General features: G+C 42.5%; 3 protein-coding genes and 1 long non-coding RNA gene across 4 annotated transcripts; 2 read left to right on the plus strand and 2 right to left on the minus strand.

The window, feature by feature from the left end:
• Positions 1-761: 761 nt before the first annotated feature.
• On the plus strand, positions 762-9,185 carry rfng (RFNG O-fucosylpeptide 3-beta-N-acetylglucosaminyltransferase). The gene is made up of 9 exons (XM_064323125.1): positions 762-1,212; positions 2,735-3,313; positions 5,957-6,005; positions 6,650-6,752; positions 7,008-7,161; positions 7,261-7,346; positions 7,698-7,863; positions 8,096-8,181; positions 8,340-9,185. Exons 2-9 carry the CDS (start codon positions 2,816-2,818, stop codon positions 8,404-8,406), a joined length of 1,209 nt encoding a protein of 402 aa, XP_064179195.1. The 5' UTR covers positions 762-1,212; positions 2,735-2,815; the 3' UTR covers positions 8,407-9,185.
• Positions 8,072-11,232, minus strand: LOC135248459 (uncharacterized). Its single transcript, XR_010328431.1, has 3 exons — positions 11,105-11,232; positions 9,736-9,855; positions 8,072-8,213 (listed from the first exon to the last, which is right to left on the minus strand). It is a non-coding gene; the product is annotated as an uncharacterized LOC135248459 (long non-coding RNA).
• On the plus strand, positions 10,729-14,506 carry dcxr (dicarbonyl/L-xylulose reductase). The gene is made up of 9 exons (XM_064323127.1): positions 10,729-11,236; positions 11,455-11,560; positions 11,914-12,011; positions 12,224-12,378; positions 12,917-12,959; positions 13,044-13,143; positions 13,372-13,436; positions 13,637-13,754; positions 14,263-14,506. Exons 2-9 carry the CDS (start codon positions 11,509-11,511, stop codon positions 14,364-14,366), a joined length of 735 nt encoding a protein of 244 aa, XP_064179197.1. The 5' UTR covers positions 10,729-11,236; positions 11,455-11,508; the 3' UTR covers positions 14,367-14,506.
• Positions 14,507-14,664: 158 nt separating this feature from the next.
• On the minus strand, positions 14,665-23,829 carry LOC135248458 (ras-related C3 botulinum toxin substrate 3). Its single transcript, XM_064323128.1, has 6 exons — positions 23,625-23,829; positions 19,913-19,984; positions 19,352-19,469; positions 18,050-18,112; positions 17,748-17,907; positions 14,665-16,917 (listed from the first exon to the last, which is right to left on the minus strand). The coding sequence occupies exons 1-6, from the start codon at positions 23,657-23,659 to the stop codon at positions 16,787-16,789; spliced, it is 579 nt and encodes a 192-aa protein (XP_064179198.1). The 5' UTR covers positions 23,660-23,829; the 3' UTR covers positions 14,665-16,786.
• Positions 23,830-24,032: the final 203 nt, after the last annotated feature.

Raw genomic sequence — 24,032 nt, forward strand, 5'->3', positions numbered from 1 at the left:
GCTTCACTCAGGTATCTACGTGTGATCACAACTTGAGTGAATGTGGCGTATCATGTTTATTCTTGTCAGTGGTGAAGGCTTTGGTGTAGAGTGGAGACATTGGGATATTATGATTTGTGCTTGGGATGAAACCCTGCTCTACAAGATAAATTAATATATGTTTGTTTTTTGGTAATTGTATCACATTAGTCTGAAAGTTAATGAAATGTGCTTCATAACATGGGTTTCTGTACTTTTGCCTTTGAAAGCCCCCCTTAAGACTACCCTGTGGCTGAAGACCTGGTAGGACTCCTTACTCAGGGGGTCCCCAGTTCCCAGTTCGAGAAACCATCCTTCAAAAATAAATAAATAAACAAACAACAACAAGAACAATAATAATATAACAACAACAACAACAACAACAATAATAATAATAATAATAATAATAATACTAATAATCATAATAATAACCCATGCAGAAAGATCCATAGCCTTTAATATGGTGATGTTTGCCTTTATTCTGGGTAAAATTGCTTTAGAATGAACACTACTTGAAATGCTTATGTATATTGTAGCCTAGCTGATATAGATGTGAAGACGATAATGATTATAAAAGGCCTAATAATAAAGTATGACAGTTAATTTAATCATCCCCACCCATCCTCTATATAAAAATGTTTTTTATAATATACAAAAATAGATTTCTTTTACAGCATTTCCTCCCGTGTCCACCAAGTTTTACCTCTGTTACAAAATACTTTAAATCATTTTGGGCGTCACTTCAGACAGAGGGCGCTGAGTTTCGAAGATCCCGTGCGCTTTCAGCGAACTACAACAAACACAGGGTTAATAATCCGAATCCAACTGTTTATAATCTTGGATAACGGAGGTCGGTGATAAAACTACAGCAGGAACAGTGAGATACTGCTGGATTTTGTGGATATTTAGACGACTGCACAGGAAGCTAAAAAACGGGGTGTACCGTCAACACTGCCTATGATGGTTAAAGTTTGATACGTAGTTTCGTCCCAAGTGAAAGACGGAACAAAAGGAAACGACGGACGATGGAATGTCTGTCTGCTAGCAGTTAGCTCGATCTTTGGTGCTTGCATTCTCTTGACGTGCCATCTATGAGTTCCACCTCTGCATTGTAGATATTTGTTCTTGCGCTAAGGGCACTGTAGCAGCACGATTTACAGGGGAATTACATCATGCACCTTAGATTGTTTCTCGGTAAGTTGTTGTTTATCTTGCTTTTTGTGTTCGTGTTTTTTACTTTGATTATTATACTTAGCAGTGTAAGTCATTCAAAATAGGTATTTAAACAATCTGCCTTTGTCCGACCAAACGATAGCGAGCTACCTGCAGCATGAGGGAACAGTTTCAGGAGGGTAGCCTACGCTTCGCTGCTGTGTTATATTGTGTATTGTGACATTCGGTTTTCAGTTGGATAACGAGTTGCTACATGCCTTGCATGCATAGCCTACAACTCTTTTTATTCAGCTAAACTGAATTAATCGTTCGAGCTAGTTATGCGTGTCTGTGATACAATTGTGACTGATACAGCCGTTTATGAAACTCTGCTAATAATACTTTTTGAAATAACAAATCTGCTCAGATGTTTATGCATTGCAATTTCTGTGATAAAACACCGTCAAGCAATCAATTAACGCCGTTAAAAAGCGTACTGTTTGTAATTGTGCCAGGCCAGCCGTTTCCTTAACTGTCGGATCCCTTCATCACCTTTGAAAGAGTTTGCATTTCCCGTGTCCTGCTATTAAAACTTTCCACTTCCAAAACAAAAAGCCTACATTTCTCGATTTGGTAAGCCAAAATGAGCAGATAAGATCTTGTTTTGTCATGGCGGGGACAATGCTTGAAGAGTGCTACTAGCATATTTAATGTATCTGCCTTCGAATGAACACACGTAGCGTAATTAAATTATCAGGAAACATACACTAGGTACGCTACACCAAATATGAAAAAGACTAGCCTACGTGACTTCTGAGGAACCGTGCCATACCACTAATGCATAATCCAATGATGACAGGGGTATGCAAAAAATCTGGTTTTGCATTATGTCCTTAAATGCCTCAGTGTTGCTTAAAAGGGATTCTAACGAGTTTAAAGCCAACTATGCTGCTCATTGAGAGCTGTTCATTAACCTCAAGAAAACCATGTGGTTTTAGCATTGACTTTCCACAAATACCACCTGTCACTGGTTTCGGTGTCAGTGCTAAACCTAAAATAGAAAACAGGAAATTGTTTGTGCATTGAAGTCAACGTTCCCCGTTTAAGATAGAAGGATATACAATCTCAGTGCAAAATGATAGCACATCAGTATTTTACTGAATTGTAGCCCACTCTCCCAGCCAATGCAATGACACTGCTGTTACAATGAATTGTGGCTTCGCAGCATCTTGACCAAATAAACCAATATATTGGTGTACATTATTTCCACATGAAAGATGATACATTTTTGTGCCAAGTGACAAAATAAGTGTTTCTGCTTGCCCCACTATATAGTACAGAAAAATGTTTGGTGAAGAAGCCTGTGGCCATGAGTGAAGTTAAGTAATAATTACGGAACAGTTTTGAGCGGAATTGCCACTCTAAGGCTGAACCTAGGATAGCTGTCACAAATCAGTAATTTCAGTATGAATAAGAAGGCATTGGCAAAAATAGTGGCTATTTGTGTATAAAAGTGCCCCTTTGGTGAGGTGTACTGTCCTAAGCTGATTCTGTTTGTGTATAGGCTTCCTTGTGATGTAAAAGGGATGAGCAGCACAGGGGAGAGTCAGACTGGCCCTGGTGGCTGAGTCCCTTGTGAGGAACAATGCACGTCTCCCGTGTCGGCATCAGCAAACTCTGCTTCCTGCTCTCCCTGGCCTTCTGTGCCTTCCTGCTGCTCCTGATCCCTGGCTTGCAGCCTCCGCAGCGCCACAGTGACCCCCCTCAGCCTCGGCCCCACGCGAGGACCACAGGTAGCAGAACGGGGACGGCCAGCCGGCACTCTAGCTACACAGTGGCCATCCCTCTGAAACAACCCGGGAAGCAGTATGGCAGTGCTGCGTCTCGTGGCAGAACCGGAGAATCTAAGAACCCAGACACCAACGGCTCGGCTCGAACTGTGGGCAGCACTCTGTCCACAGGTAAACAACAGGCCCCCCCGATACAGGATCTTGTTCATTATCCACCTGGCCGACCTTGGCCTCAACCCAGAGATCAGCTGGAGCTGAGAGACATTTTTATTGCAGTAAAAACAACTAGGAAATACCACAAATCTCGACTGGACCTGCTCTTCCAGACCTGGGTTTCTAGAGCAAATGAGCAGGTAGGGAAACCAGATGCGACTTCTTTCACATTAATGTATATAACCTCATCAAGTTTCCAGAGATAAACACCATGTGAACAGTTCACTCCTGACGACTCCATATGATCAGAACCACTATCTGATATGACCAATCATAAGGAGCCGACTACCTCTTGTACCAATTATAGGGCTGCATTCAACTATGTACTATTTCCATTCACAATTTTAAACGTTTCCTCTGGAAAGCAAATGCTGTGGAAACAAATTATTCCAGTCATGATCAGTAGCTATAGTGATGGCTGACTGATTCAGTATGACTCACAGAGCACACAGGGCTGTGGAAATTGGCAGATGTGCACAAAGCAGTTCACTCTATGTTTATTGCCAAGATGCTCTTTTCCACGGGTATTCAGCTCAACAAAGTACGTCAGGATGATACTTGTGATTTGGAACCCACATCAGCCATGGGTTTTTATCAAATCTGGGAATTTAGACTTCTATCCACCCAAGTAATCACACAATTTGAGCATGCAAAAGAAGTAGGTGACAGCTATTCTAATGCAGGAGAGTTTGCATCATCTATTTGAATGAGCAGTGCAGGAACAAGTTATATTTTAACAAGCTGACCTTGTCATCAGTAAATTTACTAAATTGATGGCATATAACTCTGCCAATGAAAGTTAACATACAATGAGGTAAGGGTAATGCAGTTATCCATATTTTTCCATGAATAATTCAGCTGTTGCAAAACAGAGAATGTTTCTTTTTTGAATTTCAGGCACAACATCTTGAAAAGAAGGTGTAAGATTAACATTGGCAGTGCACAGGATGTCCTCAATATTCATGTTTGTGCTGGCGCATTACAGCACAGCTATGTGATAAACGAATCCAGGCAAAAGGAAAGAAAGAGGCTTCTTTGAAAGCACTCAGCAGGGCCTCTCAGCCACTCGTATGTGGAAGCTGGACTTGGGGCGGGTGTGGAGGGTGAGAAGGTCAGCTCTGAGGGTGGCATGTGAGAGAGTGTTTATAAAAGGAACCGCGAGCAGGAGCCAGTGGAAGTTGGGGGCAGCCCGGAGCGTGGCGGACTCTGGCTGCCTGCAGTGAAAATCCCGGGCTGCCAGGGGACTGCGGGCCCCAGGGAGGAAGTTCCTCAGCAACTCGAGACTCCGAAGCACATGTGTGCGTGACCCGGAGAGCAGGCCGCTGTGTTTGTTTTAGCCCAGGAATCCCTGCCTGCTCTAAAGGCTGGGGAGCTAGCCGAGGCAGGGGGGGATGGCCATGTGGACCGTGTACATTCCCTCTTTGTGCAGAGATGTCTCATGGGTTCATGGCACTGAAGGGACCTCTGGGTATCTGAGACCCTTTGCATGCCTTCTGTCCATTTCACTTTGGGACCGGAGACCCTGCCACAATCCAGGCTTAATAAGGCAGAATTTTAACAAGAGAAAATATAGGACCATGTGCTGGATTCTGGAGCTGCTAATAGGCCATGGCACATCTCCAACTGGTAAAACACAGATTTATAACAGGCCTCTTCATACAATGGCCCTCTGTTCCACAAGTCCAACAAAAAGGAAAACATTCTGTCCTGAAATGCCTGATAATGTCAAGGTCACTGGGTAAAAAAAAACATCTTCTATCTCAAGGGAAGGCTAATGAGTAGCATCTTTACTTTCTATATTGAGATATAATAGCACACTGCATGCTAGGATCTTGTAGGAGGCCAAAAGTTGATTAAATGCTTCATTCTTCAAGAGTAATGACTTTCACAGCTCATGGCCTCAATTGAGTGTTTGATTGGGGTCAAAGGTTATGTGTGCTGTTCTTATACAACCACTTGGTGTCCTCAAATTTAATCGCCAAAGTGCTGTTAAGAAAAATCAGTTTGGGTCTGGAAAAATGCGAACAGTTGGTTCTTGGTTCTTTCATGAGTAAAGTGGTTCCTGTGGTTTAACGTGCCACAACAGTTAAAAAGTGGCTAAAGACATCTGAAAGATCACATTGGCAGATTTTTTTCCTTAAACTGATTACAAATGGAACCATAACTAAGAGACCTCTGTCACAAGGCTTCAAAAGGTGCAGGAAATCAAAGCGTGGATGTAACATTGGCTGATGTAAGACCACTGCGATCTTTTAAGAGCTGTCAGGATCCAGGATTTATTCACATTTCACAAGTAAATGTGCTGCACAGAAGATGAATGCCCCACTGGCGTCTCGGCTGTTTGATCTGGGAGTGGAGCTCTCCGCCAGCTGCTTGTGGCTTCGCTTTCTCCTCCGCCTGTGGTGGATTCCATTTTCTCCCCAATGGAAGGGGGGGGGGGGCAGGGCGTGAGTGGGCAGGGCATGAGGCATGAGGCAGTGGAAAGTCCAGCGTTGCTGGACGACAGGGGTGGCAGCAGCTCTGTTTGCTTTCCAAATTTAGCAGGGCAGGCATGGTTTTTGGCTCACCTACAGCTCCTTCAGAAATGGCAGTTTGAGCTTCGCTGGCTGGCAGTGCTTGGCACCTGGGGAGCAACCCTCCCATACTGATTACCTCAGAACAGGTTTGGTGTACTGGCATCTCCACCCTGACATACATGGAGGACTCATTGTGAATGAACACTTCAGGCATTGTTTGTCTATGGAGACAAATACTTAACAGCCCTTTGTTTTTGGATTTTTCAGACCTTTATCTTCACTGATGGAGAAGATAAGGAACTAAGGAAGAAAGCAGGTAAAACAATTAGACAGTCCCTGGTAAATGGGCAGATGTTGACAATGTTAAAAAGTATTGTTATGCTATAAAAGAACACAAAAGCAAAATGGAAAATGTAATGGGGCTGGCAGAAATTTTTATTCTCTCAAATCAGTTGGGATTCATTCCATTTTAAATCTCTCACTTCCAGAAATGAACTGGAATTGAATTAATAAAAGAATAGTCTGAGAACACTACACACTAACTAAAACTCATGAATTGAAGTTCAATTTATTCCCTGAGCGAAGGTGGAAGGTCCAGGAGTCATAAAGTTAAAATCCTGCTGTGTGTTTCTTCACCCATGAACACAGCCAGCAGATTTCACTAATTAGTTCTACCTCCTGGCTGAAGAATTGTGCTAATGAGCAAATCCAAGTGATTTCAACAAAATACTGGAAAGGACTTTTATGTTCTGGACCTGGATTTTCCACCTTTGTCTCTCAGTTGGATTCCCTGACTGAATTGAAATGGAATGAATCTTAACCTTAGCAGTGAGCACCCCGATGCACTTTCTAGCACGACACAAACAAACAGTGCACACGTCTGATTATTCATAAGATGTAGAATAAAACTTTGCTGTGCTCAGGAACTGACTCACCCTCTGTCTCTTGACTCTGTCCCAGGAGACAACATTATCAACACCAACTGCTCAGCAGCACACACGCGCCAGGCTCTCTGCTGCAAGATGTCTGTGGAGTATGACAAGTTCATCGAGTCCCAGAAAAAGTTGAGTGGCTCTGTCTGGATAAGGGAGACTCTACTGGGGTGCTTGCAGATTATGCTCCCACCTTGGACCTGGAGAGGGGTCAGAATCCCTATGGAAGAAACCCTATATATGCTGTGGATTTTCTAATCCTTACTTAATGACCCAATTTATGATGCAACCTACACTGTTAAGATGCTTTAGGCAGACCTCATGGGAGTTTATCACAAGTGGAGGCGATGGCTCAGTGGTCTTTGTGCTTTGTGTCCGTGTTGTAGGTGGTTCTGTCATGTGGACGATGACAACTATGTGATCCTGCCCAGCCTGCTGCGGTTGCTGTCCTCTTACTCACACACGCAGGATGTGTACCTGGGCCGCCCCAGTCTGGACCATCCCATCGAGGCAGCCGAGCGAGTCAAGAGTGATGGATCTGTGAGTTCCCTCTCACCCCCTCTATACACATTTCACACGTTTCAAGATAGATCCGTGACGATAATGGCCTCCTTTTTCTGCCCTTGTTCACTCTCACAGACGTCAGTGAAGTTCTGGTTTGCCACAGGAGGAGCCGGGTTCTGTATCAGCCGTGGCCTGGCACTGAAGATGAGCCCATGGGCTAGGTGAGTCACTGAATCATTCTTGCTGAAACATGCCACAATGTTTAAACTAATTAATTTTCATTGTATTTCCACTTCCACTTTTTTTCTTAGCCTTTGCTTGCTGGCTCAGCCAGCTTATTAAAAAAACAACAAAAAAAAATCAGGTCATAAGCTGGATATTCACTAAAATTGTATATTGACAAACTTACAAAGCTCTGCATACAAGCTCAGTTCCTTAACCACTCTACACTTCTACCCCTCTAAAATGATTTATTGTGTATCAGTGAAGGCAATGTTTGAAACCAGCTATGTATGGTTAGCCCTTTTTTGTGTCTGCCACTAAACTGAGCTGTCCTCTTCGCCCTGCTCCAGCCTGGGGAACTTCATAAGCACGGCAGAGAAGATCCGTCTACCTGACGACTGCACCATTGGTTATATCATTGAGGCACTACTGGAGGTCCCGATGACACACACCCGGCTGTTCCACTCACACCTGGAGAACCTGCAGAGGCTACCGAGTGACACTGTGCTCAGACAGGTCAGACCCACTGTGCGATAACAGGCTCTCAGCCCTAAAGAAGAGTAGGGCAAATATTTAAATAGCTGTTTGCCTGTTTAAAAATGTCAAACATTCTGATATTGAGGTGTGTTGAAGGATAGGTTTAAGGCATGCAGTGCAGTCTCAGTTTTGTTATTCAGAAAACCCAGGTAAGTGTTGACAGAACTCGGGAGGGAAGAAGAGATGAGTGATAATTGCCTCTGTTCCCCAGGTGACCCTCAGCTATGGTGGGTATGAGAATAGAAGGAATGTAGTCAGCATCGGTGGAGCCTTCTCCTTGGCAGAAGACCCTTCAAGGTAGGACCGTGGTGTTGACTTGCTGTTCAGACCTGAAAGAGAAGCCATTTCAAAGCTCAAATGGTTGGGTTTTCAGTTTATTTAAAATGACTTGCATACATGCTTGCATTGCCACTGTTGGTAATACTCATTGAATATTTCTTTGTCTTTTTTCTCAGGTTCAAAACAGTCCATTGCCTACTTTACCCAGAAACGAGTTGGTGCCCCACTAAAAAACACCCCTGAATCCCTGCTGGCCAGCTCCCCTGAATTCCACCAGCTGGATCACTGTCCATTCCCTTTACAAACAGCAAGGTCTGTGCAGGGATTTGGATATTTAGAGCTGCTTCCTCCTCTATTCTGTCTGGGAGTCCATGGTCTGCTGTCCTTGGAGCTCTGCTCAGTTGTGCTCAGAACTCAGAATGTGACTAGATGCTGGCATGGCAATGTATCAAAAGCTTTATCTTAAGGGCTGTCGTGTAGTGGTGCGTCTGAAAGTGGATGAAGGTACTTCAGCGAAGAGCTGGGATTAGATGCAATATTAATTTATTTTTTATACTGTCAAAGATTTGCTGGGCTTATTTTAACAGAAGCTCGGGACCTGAGGCAACATCCTGAGAGGATTTTCTTGGGAAGTCAGTGTTAAAGGGAGGAATAGCATTCAATCTGTTCTCCTGAATGCAAGAAATTCAAGACTGAATAGTTTTTGTGCCCAGTTCATACAGCATGCTGCACTGTAGCACGTACCATTTCTTTTACCCTTTTAATGGTAATATTCATTGCTTATCGCACGAGAACAAATCTTGTGGAAACAGTATTACTGGGTCATGTTCTTTCCTTAGAACATTGTTCCATCTAAAACAGAAATATGGACTGATTTTTTCCTGTCAGATGAGTGGTGCAGATATTTGGTCCCAGATATTTTATTACATTCATGGTTTTGTATTTTTGTGTATGATTTTACTATTGACTGTAAGTTATGATCTTATTAAAATGCCATGTGATCCATTGCTGCAGTATTTTAACTTGAGACGTGAGAATTTTATTTCCAGAACTCTAAGTTGATTTCTTACAGGTTTAGACAAACCTAAGCAGAAGGTACAGACATCACTGCAGGCCAGTGTTGAAGATGAATAGGTCATGTTTTAAGTTGTGATTTTATTTTGTTCAGTCCATCTTTTGCTGTTATACACATTTTTTTTAAAATAAATAGTGCTGCCGAACACACAAAACACAGAGAGAAGTGTCTCTTTAAAAAAATAATAATTTACCAAACCTACTAAATGGCACAGTGCCTCACAACTACTGAGAAGATTGGGGCAAAATGCATAATTCAGTTTTGCTGATTCAGTCCCAAAAATTTTTTATGACCATTTAAAGGAGGGCAGAATGTTTCCACATTCTGAAGCAATGAGTCAACTTTTTTTGGGTCAGCATTGTGTTGTTTGCCAGCTATGTGGAAGTATTTCACTGAAACTAAAGTCAGTTTATTCAGGGGTGTTAAACTGGTAGAATGAGTGTGATTTTTTTTCCATTACCAGTTCTGTTACATTATATTACAGCTGGACTACATACCAAGGAGTAAATTCAAAGCTTAAGGGAGTTGATACTGAAAGTGGATGCCTGCTGGTCTGTGGGTGGATCCATAGTGTTTATGGCTTGAGACTTCTAGATATCAACCATATATCTTCAAACCTGTCACAAAAATCAGAAAACTGCAATTAGTTTTTAAATAATGGTCACAAATGTGTTGCAAATAAAAGCAATATTCAAGCAAAAAAAGGAGTGAATGAGGCTTAGATTCACCAAATTCAATTGTGACTTGAAACAGAAGAAATAGTGGTTAGTAATTTGACCCTGAATGGTATGAGATGAATGCCTCCAATGTCTCCATAAATCCATGTGCAATGAATTCCTACATAATTTAAGTGTCTCTTCCTGTCATATGAAAACTGAATCTCGACTCCACTCATAAGTAAACATCTGATGTATTAGCCCGTTGTAGTTTACTGTGATATGACAGCTCAGGCAAACCAGTAAATTTAAAAGCAGTAAATTCTTGTCGGAGTTCATTATAACAAAAATAATGATGCCTTGTCTGACTCATACTGCGAGTACAATTACTGCATATCACTTAAAAGAAATGAACTTATAAACTCCCTTCTAGGATTTCCAGGACTTTAGTGTTATTTTGAGGGGGAACAACAGGGAAACTAAATGACAACTAGACCGAACAAAGCTTTAATGCCACATTAGGTGTTCTGTTTACAGAAATTTATGCACTTCAGATAAGTGTCTTCATCACTATTACAAAAACAGACCCCTTCCATTTATGTCAATGAAACCTGTCCATTTAGCGAAATATAGGCTCAGGTACCCATGACATTCTACTCAAGTAGGCTATTAACAAAATTAATTTCCTATAAAAAGAAATTAGTAATCAGAGTAATTATTCCACTACCTTCAACAGGACTGATTTACGATTAAAAACTGCAGGTTGAGCGAGCAGCTGCAAGAGGACATCCTCTTACTTGAAGAAAGTTTTAAGCAGATTTTAGCTGTCTTCAAATGACCGGCTTAGCGTTAGCTTTCTCAGCTTTGTTCAACATTGTTCCCACAGAGACTAAAGAATGTTTTGATGTCTACCTGATTTAGTAAAGCTGATTAGGTAAAGCTTTACCTATCAAATGAAAGTGACAGGATGGCTAAATAATTCAAACCTTAATGGCTAAGAAATAATGGAAACCCAACTTATTTACATGAAGGGCATTGTTATAAAATGACACCGATGGACATTTCATTTCACCCCACCACTACAGCGCACTGCTGCTTCAAAAAAGGCTACTTGAAAAGGCATTCGATTGTCTGAACAGTTTATTGGAAAAATCGAGTAGCAGGATATAACTTCAGTTAGCTACGTACGCCGAGCCACTAGCTGACTTACTCAACACTACTCTACTTTTTTTGTCTCCTCCTCAACGCTGCTTTGCTCGTTTCCTTATCCAGCTGCAACGTCATAAAACTGGACTTCGTACTGTCTGCTTTTCTAGCATTCCGCGAAGGGAAAGGCGCGCAGGTAACTTCTAAAGTATTTATAGTTTCTGCATATCGCAAGACCCACAGATGCATGTCACTAATTTGCTTGAGGCGTTCGTAGGTTTTTTCTTCGTAAGCGGAAGTGCGAGGAGTAGCTGACAAGCGATAGTTACGAATATAATATCTACGGATATTAGTCCGTTTTAATTAGTCTCCATGTTCGATTAACCTGTTAACTGTGCTTTTTGATTCTTTTAGCGGACTACACTTTCATTTTGAATCGGCTGCGTTTCATTAGGCTACGCTGAAAACATGGAAATCACATTCGCAGGGAAGAGGGCCGTGGTAACTGGAGCAGGGAAGGGTATGTCCCTGTAGCCTACTCTACTGCCTCCATAATTAAAGACACAGTGACACCCCCTGGTGTAAAGCAGCTACCGTTTGAACGGCAAGATTCTTATAAACAGAGAAATTCAAACTGGAAGGAATCCATATGTTTGATTTTTACTTTCTCTTGAGTCTTGTTGCCATTTCGAGCATTCTTTAACATTTGCCTCAAGTGCAAGTAAAGCTAATTTCAGATTCAAGAATGACCTTTGTTCACCACTGGTCCACCCCTGGGTATATTCACATGACGTGAAGAATGATCTTTCTGACATGATCACAGATTATTAATTCAGAGAGTGAAGCGCTCTGCTGTTGCGTGTTGTAATACAGGGATAGGCAGGGCCACTGCGCTGGCGCTGGCACGGAGCGGAGCAGAGGTCACCGCTGTCACACGCACCCAGGCTGACCTGGACAGCCTCCTCATTGAGGTACTGGCCCCAGATAGCTGCCCACACTCCCATTATGCTCCCGTAATCCCACACTGAGCTATTGTTGCCCTGCCTCACATCAATACCATCCTGCTGAATATTATGACAGGCAGACCAGTGTGTGCTTTTGACAATGTCTAGATGTTGTCTCTTCATTCACCGTGTCGAGATTAGAAGGATTCCTCTGTGACTGTGACTTGTCTGCTCCCAAGTGTGCCTCCATTAGGCCGGTGTGTGTGGATCTGTCGGACTGGGAGGCCACTGAGGCTGCACTAAAGGACTTGGGCCCAGTGGACCTGCTGGTGAACAATGCAGCCTGCGCTTCACTGCAGCCCTTCCTTGAAGTCACCGCTGACCAGTTTGACAAGTAAACACTACTTGTTTATGTCATATAGTTAGACGGACAAGCTTGACTTATGTAATTTTATTATTTGTGCATATAGCCTGAATATTTCAGACCATAAGAGTATTTCCAGACTATTACTACTGCCCCGAGTAGTAGATTTACTCACAGAAGACACACCTTTAAGATCTGGAATGCTTTGCCAAACATACTCCACCAAGCAAGAAAGTTGCAAGAAAAGTTGCAAAAAAATATTGATGTCCATTATCCTTTTATAATTTTTGTATGTCCATTAGACATGACATTTGTATAAAAATATATTTTGTAGTCTGCATTTAATTTAACAATGTATGCTAATTTTAACATTCCGTAGATTTAGTTGAAAATAAATGAAAAGAAACAGACTGACAATAGTCCTTAAAATGGTCTCTTCCATGTTTACAGGGAGTTACATTTAATGAAAATGGGAATGTCACTGCAGACAGTATAAGCTGTGTTACTGATATGAAGGGTAATGACTCCAATGTAATGTAGTAAATGTTTCTGCTTCTCCTCATTTCAGAGTTTTCAACGTCAATGTTAAGGGAGCCCTGCATGTTGCTCAGGTAAGTGGCAGTTAACACTGCAGCGGTGTTTCAGAAGCACGGGTGTTAATGACACTGCTCCTCTCTCTGGCTTTGGGCGTGCAGATTGTGGCTCGAGGAATGAAGGCCAGGGGAGCTGGTGGTTCCATTGTTAACATCTCAAGCCAGGCATCGCAGCGTCCGCTGAAAGACCATGCCGTTTACTGTGAGTGAAACGTCCGGTCATGAATTCATGTCTATTTTGCTTTATGCCAAAGGAAATTTTAAGCCCCATTATTACCACTGAGCTATGATAAATTCACATATTACTACAAGGGGATTAGGTCTGTGAAAAACCGGCAAATAGTTTAATGATATACACATTTTGAGGGAAAATCAACAAAATATTTAGACTTGTTTACTGCATTCTGTAAATTATTTGTCTTCCATCAAGGTGCCACAAAAGCAGCCCTTGACATGCTGACTAGAGTGATGGCTTTGGAACTTGGACCATATCAGGTGGTGTACAGCAAACTGTAGCTGATGCATTCTGTAGCTTAGAGCATGGTTTCACTACCTTTAACTGTGAATTTTACTACGACGTGAAATGTGCGACATGAGGACCTGCACAAACACACAATATTACCCTGTATTTTCTTAAGAAATATATTATTACCTTAATTTAACTTTTTCTGTGCTGTGCATCTCCAATTTTCCAGATCAGAGTGAATGCTGTCAATCCCACAGTGGTGATGACTGACATGGGCATTGTGAACTGGAGTGACCCTAAGAAGGCCAAAACCATGAAATCATGCATTCCAATGGGAAAATTTGCAGGTCAGCCATTCTTCTTCCTGTGTGGCAGAACAATTAAATGTATGTGCACATGCACACACCATATACTAAGACTATTCAACTGCCAGTCTGGAGGCCAAACATGGCCCACCATAGATGTACTCTTGGCACTTTGATTTGAAAAGGGAAAACGTAGTAAAATGCATCAAAAATTCTCTGTGAATCTATTTAATGTCAGCATACCTCCCACTAGTGACAGAATACTTGGCAGTGTAATAGCTGTGCATATTTTAAGCACCTACTTTGTTTACACTCATGAACACTCAAGAGTTAAAATAAAAAAATTGACCCTTGTGCACCATTTAAAAAAAGAAACAGACCCCTAGGAAGAAGCACTTTAAGAACCCTGGCATACACATTTAGTTGGGGACCAATTTAGGGTCATGCTGCCTGATATTGAATGAATGCATTGTGATAAATGTCATGTTCATGGCGCAATCTGTACCTCTGCACTGATCACCTATGATCAGTATGACGTTTTGTCCACCAGAAGTGGAAGACGTGGTGAACTCCATCCTGTTCCTCCTGAGTGAGAAGTCTGCCCTGACCAATGGAGTCACTCTGCCAGTGGATGGGGGGTTTCTCGCCTGCTAGCCTGTCCTAAATCAGTAAAGCACAGCACTACTTCTACCATAGCAGATCATGCCAGCTCAGTATAACCGGATTCTGTCCTTTGGACATGATTTTCCTTTATTCATAGTTAAGAATTCTAATAAAATCAAGTTTCAAGAGTATAGAGGGTGCCTTTTGTCTGTGTTGAATGGAGAATAAAAATAACCAGTCTGTGGAGAGACAGATTATTTTTGCTTTGATAAATTCACTGTACCTGAGTAAACACATTTCTAGATTTGCATTTGCTTTTGTGCAAACAAATAGATTGCCCAAATACAGCTTAGTTATGAGTTCATATTTATTATACAAAATTGAAATTTCTCACAATACTCTTTGACATGAGAAGTAATACAAAATATGGACAAACATACAATCGGACAAACAAACATAGAACGCATCTTGAATAAGTAATTCATCTCAACAATATCTCCCCGGATATGGTTGATTTCAGACAAACAATAGGCTCTATCCACAAGTTCCAAGTAGTTTCCATGCAGTTTTTGAAGCTTTTACAGATATCTGACTTTTCTCCCTGAGCATGCTCAGACACACCTTGCACCACCTGGATGCTGTTGCCATGCCAACGGAGCTTATCATCCAGTGTTCCCATGAAAAATGCAACCCCATAGCTCACAGGCAGAGGGAGACAAATTGTTTCATTGCACGTCTGAATCTACCAGGAAGCGTGATACAGCAATTCAGGTGTGTATTGAAATACTGCGCATCGCTGAATTTTAAACTTCACAGACAGCAAAGCAAACACGACTTGAGCATTCTCAATCCAGTCTGACTTTTTTTTCTTCAAAATATAAGAAAAAAGGTACATCTTTAGATACATACAAATAGTTTTATTTATTAATGCATACGTCTTCTAAAACGTTAAATGATTCTTACACTACTTTTTAATGTAGGAGTTTATTTTGGCAGCAAGTAAATGGGAGCAGTAAAGTACTGATGTTTTGTCATTTTTTTCTTTCTAAACCAGTTTCAAGAATTATTTGCAAAAAATCAAGTGAATTAATAAAAAATAAAAATATTAATACAGGTAACATAATGCTAATTACTGAAAAATCTAATAACCCCACACGCCAAACTATATACACCCCACACGCATACACCCACACAACATGCATACATAGAACCTAAAAAAAAGATATTTCAAAATGGAGAACTTGAGACTGGACACCCATGCGAGCAGTGAGTTTAAAGAGGCTTTTGGATAGAAGAATTAAGTTTGGCATGCTAGTCCCCCAAATACTAATTCCTAAAAGCATGTTTCCAGCCTGTTTCTTCCTCTTACACTGATTTCGTACACACTGTGTGTATTGACTGAGGCAAGAAGTACATGAAAGGACAGAGCATTTCAGAAAAGGGGTTGCCAAAAGTTATTTCCTTTCATTCAAGGGGGTTTGTGGAGCATCTTGTTAAAAAAGAAGGGAAGGGTGTTATTTAATGCAAGAATGAATTTGTTTTATCCCACAGGCATAAGAAACAGACAGAGAGATAGCAGAAGATACTTTGCAAATAGATAGAAAGAAGCAAATCATAAAGTTGACTAAGCTTTTGTTCTTCAGGACTTCAAATTCCATATTACAAGCGTGGACCGTTACATTGGTAGCCTGTGCATACTACTGTGATATTTCTTTGAAATAAGCACCATTTAAGAAATATCAGTAATTTACTCCAGTAAGAACTCAATTAAAAACTGGAAACAAAACAAGAGAAAATCAAGTAATCATAGTAATTTATCAGTAGACTGACTTTTGCTTACTCCACCTACCTTCATCCAGTGCTGACCAACAGGACTTTCAGAAAAAACCAACACATCTTTCAAACCTTCACAAATTTGAAAAAATAATTAACACTTGCAAAACAGCCAATGACTACACTGCAACACTGCCACCAAAATCAACATTTTGCAAAATGCACATTTTCAAATCAAAGGGGAGGCGGGTGAAAGTATAGGGTTTTGTCACATTTCACATTGTTTAATCTTATTGGTGTTTTAAGCATTTGTGAAGAAAAAATGCACCTATCAAGATAGAAAACAGCTAATTATACTTTGCTTGTTTTGAATGGATTACATTTCTAGTTTTCGCCATCACGGCCTCCTGTAACAATGCCCTTTAAATGGTTGGTTCTCCAATTGGCTAAGGCAAATTCTGACAGAATTCTTTGATGCCATTGAAAACACTGTGACCAGATTTACACCTAATCCCCTTTGCTCCCACCCACTCTTACACCAATTGCACCTCCGTTTGCCTGGGTCTCAGGAGTACCCCAATTAAGTTTGATTAGATTTTCTCTCAGAAAACTGTTGACAATTATTATTGTGTTGTTGTTGAGGAAGCGACACCACCCCTGTGCTTTTGCGTGTTGTTCCTGCGCTCTGTGCCGGCCCCTCAGAAAACGGTGCACTTCTTGCCGCGCTTTTTGACGGGCGGAGGACACAGGACGGCACGGATGGCCTCATCGAACACCGTCTTTAGGCCGCGCTGGGTCAGAGCCGAGCACTCAAGGTATTTCACTGCACCTGGAACGACATAAGAGACCCCATGTAAGTGACCCCACAGATTCTAGCTGGAGCTACATTTTTTCGAAAGCCAAACCTATGGCTCACAAGAAGCTAAACATGACGGAAGTGAGGCTGCACAGTGAACTGAACCTGAACCCTCTGGAAGCTGTCCATTACCCCTGAGTCGCTCACATCACTAAATGACAATCGGAACCATTAATATGCAGGATTTAGTTTTTTCTGACCGCCTTAAAAAACATTCGCACTTGTACACCAAAGGCAAACAGACACACAAATGCAGCACACAAAGGACCCTTTGATTCCAGCGGATGGGTCACTCTCCAGGGCTGCCCACTTTGTTCTCCGGACATCTTTCACTGGCTACCCCTGTCCCCACCCCCCCACCCCCACCCAGCAACTTCTCACAATGTGCCTGTGTTCTCCCCCCCCCCCCCCCACCACCTCCACCAAACAGTTCAGCGCTCAGCGCCCCCTCCCCAGGGAGCACAAACATACTGTGGCTGAGATCCACAGACAGGCCCGCAGACAGCTCAGTGCAAGCACTTCCGTCCCGTGAGGTGCCACTGCTGACTTTCCTCTGGCCTGCAAGTCTTTCAAACGAATGGCACCGTAATTTAACAAAAACAAACAGTAACCAGGCAGCCAGACCAGAGACCAGCTGCCTCCTGAGGAGGACAAGCGTGGCAGGAGCACGAGCACTGAGCGCCAGCACTGAGCGCGAACGCTGAGCGCCTTCGATCAGGACGCGTGACTCACAGCAGCAGCAAGGCTGCGAGAGTCACCGCCGTGCGTCTCTCCCCCTCGCGCCCCGCCCACACGCCCCTCACCTATCTCCCGTGCCATTGCCAGGCCCTGGGGGTACGTGATGGGGGCCAGCTTCTTGTCCCGGAGGCGTTCGATGGTGTCCTTGTCGTCTCGCAGGTCCAGCTTGGTGCCCACCAGAATGATGGGGGTGTTGGGACAGTGATGCCTAACCTCCGGGTACCACTGCACAAGAGCCAGGGAAGGAAGCGAAGGAGTCAACATGATGTAGCGGAGCACACAGTATCAACACCTTTCAAACATGGATGCCAGTGAGTACCCAGGAGCGCAGCTGTGTGCAGATGCAGGTAAGAGGGCTGTCACTAACCTTTGCTCTGACATTCTCAAAGGAGGCGGGGCTCACCAGGGAGAAACATATCAAGAACACATCCTGAGAGAAAAAGCAGAAAGGCCTTTGTACAAATCAAATCAGACAATTGGCAATTTTGAATGAAAGTACAAGACACAAAAGGATTTAGTTAGGGGGTATCAGCCAGAGGGTGCATTGATGCTCACAAGCTACAATTACCAAGCTACACGCTAATTATTGTAATCCTACTGGTTTCTTCTGAATGTTTTATGTTGCCTGCAGTGTGATGGCAGACTGTGGTCTCAATTTGACAGATCAAGAGAGTGCATGATATAAATGTATTAGTATCAGAGAAATAAGTGCATACTTTGCAATCATTGGTTTGAAGGGAAGCAAGTGGTACGAGTCTCCTTCAAAGCAAGCACAAATGTGGCCCTCAAAGTAAAATGAAGTATTTATGGTTCTCTCTCTTTCTAATGGCGTTCTTGGGATCCACATTCAGGTGACCTTGTTACTGAATTTCCACATTATAGAACAGAAAATTAGATAATGGAGAAATATGAGCTACAAACTCATAGCAATAATGATGGTAGCAATAATGATGGTTATTTTATGACAAAGGAGCACTGTACTAAAATATGATTGATCATATTCCAAGCATTAGAGCTCAATTTCTTTCTGTTGACCAAATTGTACCATCTCCACATCTGAAACTTTCTGACAAGTCAAGACATGGCTAGACATGGTTTTTCCAACCTATCTGTCAGTGACACCCAGGGCACAGTAAGTGGGTCGAGCTTCCACCACAACAAACTACGGAATGAGCACAGTGAAGGGGCTGTGTTTGTGCCCGTTTGGCACACTGACACTCGGCCAAGAGGCTCCCTCATCCTGAGTCCATTGAAAAGAAGCCGCAGGGAGGCCTGAGCCAAAACTCCTGTGTGCTCATTGCCATGCGGGGGAGGTAACCGTGTCAGGCCAGGGGGCCAGTACCTGGCATGTGAAACAGGACACAAACCACCTGACTCAACCTGTCACTCAGGGAACAATGGACAGCCGCAGCAGTGCGTTTGCACAGCAAAGCGGTTACAGAAAGAAGCCCTACTGATTCTATACAAACATTAGCATTCATAAACGTATCCTCTTGGCACATGGTTCTGTGCCCTCCCAGCTCTAATACCCTGAAAAAACAAAGCATACTAATCCCAGCAAAAGAAAATAACTAGCACATAGAAAGCTAAATGAATGATTGTTTACCCCATCCAGCATCCATGGCTGTTAAACTACAGTACAAGTGGAAAGTATGTTAAATGACTGCACCGTCTGGGGGTAGGAGAGGGGTCTGAGGCGGTCATAGTCCTCCTGTCCGGCTGTATCCCATAGGCCCAGGTTCACAGGTTTGCCATCCACCATCACATTGGCAGAGTAGTTATCAAACCTGGAAAGCGACAGCAGACCATGGCTTCACAATGGAGCTCAGGTTGTCTCTGAGCACTTCAAATGATTGCTGTTTTAAGTCACATTTCAATCTGAATATTTTAGATAGTAATCAGTGCAGAGGTGTGACTAAAATCTGACAGAACTGACAGAAGACAGAGACGAGGTGCATATATCGGTTTTTAAAAAAACATTATGGAAGAGGTGTGTAGATTCTGAAAAAACAGGACATGTGACATTCAAGAAACTTGCAAATCAACACTGTCAGCTACGCTAGAGTCAAAGACAGTGTGATGTCACTCTGTGTGTGTGCGTGTGCGCGTGTGGGTACATTCATAAGTGAGCATGTGTGGGGCAGTGTCACTTTGAAACCCAATAGTTTCCACTACCCAAGCAGCAGGTCACAGGGCAGAGACAGGCAGCCCAACCTGAGTTGGTACTCACACTGTGGGGATATACTCTCCAGGGAAGGCATTGGTGGTGTAGCTGATGAGCAGACAGGTCTTACCAACGGCACTGAAAGAGAGAAGAGAACATAGAGAAGAACGATGAGTGAACCAGCAGACACAGCTCTCCAAGTTCCCACTGCTGAGCACCAGCACCCATGGACATGGCCACCTTCATAGCACTCTATTAGCAGCTGCACCATGCAGAGATTAACAAGTGCATCACGAATTTGTGCGCAAATTCCTACAACCATTAAGCATCACTATGGAGTATATAAGGCCCCCACAGCATCAAGCCAGAAAGGGGAACTACAAAGCAGTGCCAGTTCTTGGCTGGGAGACTATCTTGACACAGATTGCTGAGGGTTGGAGGAGGGAAGCTAGCCTTTCTGACACAGGCCCATCAGTGCCTTGCTGTGTATTTCTGGGCTCACACAACCTCTTTGCAGAGCAGATCAGAATCAATACACAACCTGCTTACTGACCCACAATTCCACACTCATATGGGCCTTTGCTCATTTAGGCCAAGAAAAGTCAATAAACCAATGAAATCTATTTCATCAGCTCAGATTTACAAAACTATATAAAACAAATACAATTTGCTAAATAAACACTTGTACAGTTTCCCCATGACACGGAGCCATTTCTTAATTTAAATAATATTCAGTTAATGTAGACCACCAACTATATGTCTGATGCAATCGAAACCTGCTACAGATCATCAACTTTGTACACATTACACAGTACACATTACTCAGAACAGAATTCCCAACTGAAATATGAGACAACATTGTAAGCTCTTGTTTTTTTGCATGGTTGTCTGTAGACAAATTGATTATGCTCCAAGACAATCAATATTTGAATAATAAAATGTGCAAAAGTAACCAAGAAGTGCTGTAAATATATGATCTGCTGATACATGGGAGAGTGCTTTTCCCTATGTTACAAAATCATGAGCTCATTTGCCCTCGTAGTCTTGGTTGAAGCAGCTAAAATTAGATTTTATCTGTCACCCATTTTAAATACTGTCCTAATCATTAAATAAAAACATGTAAATGCACTCTCGACCTAGGCTATACAACATGCATATATTCTCTGATGCTTTAAGGCAGAATTAGCAAATAATGCAAATCAGGAAAACTGAGGTGAAGGTATTTCTTCTAAGCAGGTCAGGGGCACTGTGGCCCGTGCCCTAAAATATGGCCGTCTGCACACCTTCCCCTTCCCGCAGCTCCCTCCAGGATGCAAAAGGTCATATTCCTGTTTTTCCCCATGTCTTCCCTGAGACGCTTGCACAGCACAAGTCATTCACGAGGCACTGAATTAGCCCCCACTGTCTGGCTGGCTGCTGTGTGTAAGCCTCCTCTCTCCTGCTCCCTGAATGTGACAGACTCTGTCCTACATACGATTAGCTGGGGGGCACACTCACAGTCCCCCCTGTCCCTGTTATCGGTTCCCATCAGCAGCTAGATGGGGATAGGGGAATGTAATGTGACAGCTCTGTGACTCTTAAATTCGCTCACAGTGCATCTCAGGTTGTGCGGGCAAGAGGCAAGAGGGGGACCAGGGAGCTGAGAAGAAGAAAGAAGAACTGGTTCTGCCGATGCGAGAGCTTTTGGACTAAACAGGCCAGTGTGTCCCAGCGGTGGGCGTTTGTAACAACATCTCTCTGGACTACCGAGCTGTGAAAAGTGGCTATCTGGACCCTGTGAGAAAGAGCTGGCTGAGGACACCCTGCTAGGGGGGTGGGGCCCTGCTTACTGAGCTCCGGTCACGTGACAGCAAGAATCCTCAGCTGTTAACTCTTTGAAGACCAGTCTCTCTCTGCCTTGTCCTCCCACACCTCCCCATCTGCCTGACTGGTATGACGTCATTAGAACACTCACAGCATCTCAGTTCACATTCAAAGATTAAATGCAGTTTAAGACCTAGACAGAGGCCTGGTATACATGTGTTATTTCTCTTCTGGCTTCTGTTTTCTATTTGAAAGTGGTCACCTGGTTTAGGGAGCTGGAGTAACATGCAAATATAACACTGGCTTACAATGATAATTTAAGCACATTTACAGTTACAAAAGAAAAATTCATATCCCAGTGCAGTGGGTAATCAGCGTCGGTTTTAAATGGGTAATAACACTCAAACAAATATAATTCCATTTAAATACTAACCTACATTTTTAGAATTAACATGCTGCACAGAATCATGTCAGTTTCTAAGTACTACATGAATGAAATGTAAGGCAGAAAGTAGACACCATCTCAGCTACATTACAGGAGTTAAGCATTTTAAATTCCTGTAGTTGCTGTATCTGCTCCTTGTAAATAAACTTGGAAGGAAATCTAAGCTCTGTGCAAGTGGTGTTATGCAATTACTGGCAGTGATTTTGTACAATGATCTTGTGCACAGTTTCTCTACCACACTGCAGTCATTGTTGCATGTCTGGAACAAAAACAAATACAAGAAAACAAGTATACATTAACGCACAAAAAATCTTAAGTAAAATTCCAATACATTTACAATTCATAAAGGCAGATAGAGGAAGAGTGCAACAGCTTTTTATATTTAGGATAACACCACAAGTTCGCTCAATATCGCACATCCTCAAGAATGGACTCTTTGACGGGAATTGCACTACTTTGACGTAAATATAACTCATAACAAATATAACACATATAACAAAACCAATTCACGTGAAGAATGAACGCAGTCCACAATTTGGAACTTTCTTCTACCCTACGAGATAACTCCCACATAGGCCATAGCCTACTCTGTGTTAATTAGGTTTTAAAACTCAGTTGTAGTCGTTTTAATGGATTATGATATTTGAATGTGGCCTACTTCTCAATTTACTTGGTCATCTTTCCCCGTCACGTGCTTTGAACGTAAAATTCAATACAGGCTGTTAAATCAATAGCAATCGATTCTCTTGAATACCGAACCACAGGCGACGTAATCTAAGGCTACATTTACAATATAGTAACTAACTTTCCCCCTAAACCTCGTAAAAACTGCATCATAAGGAGGGGCCCTTCATTGGCTATGATCTCCATTACTGATGTCATGACAGCTTTACGCCTCTTTCAAACCAGCATACAAGAACAGAACAAATACCATGTTATATACAATTAGATAGGCAATTACTATCGATGTATCGAAATGAGACCTGATGTAAAATCACCGCATCGTATTTCCCCATGCATCTGTCACGCTACATTTTTACCACAAACCGAGAAAATATAATGTAGCCTAGAAATAAGTTCTACAATTTATGCAATTTCATAAACAAAAGAGCAAAAAATCAATTTTCTAAAAAAAAAAAGCAAGGCAGGATTTTTCTCCCATCAAAATTCCTGTGTAGGTGTACATCATAAAATGCGCTTCACTGTAGCCAAAGCTAGCCTGTCAGGGACCCTTGCTGACTACTGACACACACGTAGCTAGCTCGGTAGCGGCTGATTTTAAATACACGCTTCGCCCATCAGTCGGCAATAGGCTGTATTTTTACGATTGAAAATTCCGTTCCCCTAGAAATCATACCGCGCGTATAACGCTTGCGATTACATGCGTATTCGTTGCAGAAAGCAATACACACGACCGAGAATTCGGTCCATTTATTTTTCAGACTACAGCCCCAGCCCTTTGCAACAATTGCATTCTCCCACTGATGCCCATTTGATTCACACTGGGAATTTTTCAGAAATTGTTCTTACCCGTCGCCGACAACCACGCATTTAATGGCCTGCATTTGCAGAATAGTAGGTTGTATCAGACAGAAGGTTCCAAGAAACGCTTAAATTATTCCCTTCCGTGCACCCTGTGATTTGAGATATCTAAAATAATAACCGACTAGTTCGTTCCGAGCGCAAGCTGCAGCAGAGGGCTCGACAGTTACAGTCGCCGAAACCTCCGGAAAAGAACGAGCGCATTTAAAGGGACAGTAAAACGCATGGTGCGTCTCCAAACTACAGCAGTTAAGTCCTAAAATAGTTACCATTACCCACAGTGACGCCTAAATCTACAGTAAAAAAAACAAACACTTTTTTAACAATCGTTCGCCAATTTCTGTTTTCACGTTTAATCAAAACATTTCTACACAACATCCACCTTTACACCACCAC

Source organism: Anguilla rostrata, chromosome 2 (assembly GCF_018555375.3).
Source record: "Anguilla rostrata isolate EN2019 chromosome 2, ASM1855537v3, whole genome shotgun sequence".
In the NCBI taxonomy this organism is placed as follows: domain Eukaryota; kingdom Metazoa; phylum Chordata; class Actinopteri; order Anguilliformes; family Anguillidae; genus Anguilla; species Anguilla rostrata.

What these genes read in the sequence shown, in the direction of transcription:
- LOC135248458 (XM_064323128.1), bottom strand. Translation starts at nt 23,659, where the DNA reads ATGCAGGCCATTAAATGCGTGGTTGTCGGCGACGG. An exon ending in TGCGTGGTTGTCGGCGACGG is followed by an intron (nt 19,985 to 23,624) that starts GTAAGAACAATT and finishes TCTCTCTTTCAG; the next exon opens with TGCCGTTGGTAAGACCTGTC. An exon ending in TTGAGAATGTCAGAGCAAAG is followed by an intron (nt 17,908 to 18,049) that starts GTTAGTGACAGC and finishes GCTCTTGTGCAG; the next exon opens with TGGTACCCGGAGGTTAGGCA.
- rfng (XM_064323125.1), top strand. Translation starts at nt 2,816, where the DNA reads ATGCACGTCTCCCGTGTCGGCATCAGCAAACTCTGCTTCCTGCTCTCC. An exon ending in TTTCTAGAGCAAATGAGCAG is followed by an intron (nt 3,314 to 5,956) that starts GTAGGGAAACCA and finishes TGGATTTTTCAG; the next exon opens with ACCTTTATCTTCACTGATGG. An exon ending in GGAACTAAGGAAGAAAGCAG is followed by an intron (nt 6,006 to 6,649) that starts GTAAAACAATTA and finishes ACTCTGTCCCAG; the next exon opens with GAGACAACATTATCAACACC.
- dcxr (XM_064323127.1), top strand. Translation starts at nt 11,509, where the DNA reads ATGGAAATCACATTCGCAGGGAAGAGGGCCGTGGTAACTGGAGCAGGG. An exon ending in GAGCCCTGCATGTTGCTCAG is followed by an intron (nt 12,960 to 13,043) that starts GTAAGTGGCAGT and finishes TTGGGCGTGCAG; the next exon opens with ATTGTGGCTCGAGGAATGAA. An exon ending in TGGAACTTGGACCATATCAG is followed by an intron (nt 13,437 to 13,636) that starts GTGGTGTACAGC and finishes CCAATTTTCCAG; the next exon opens with ATCAGAGTGAATGCTGTCAA.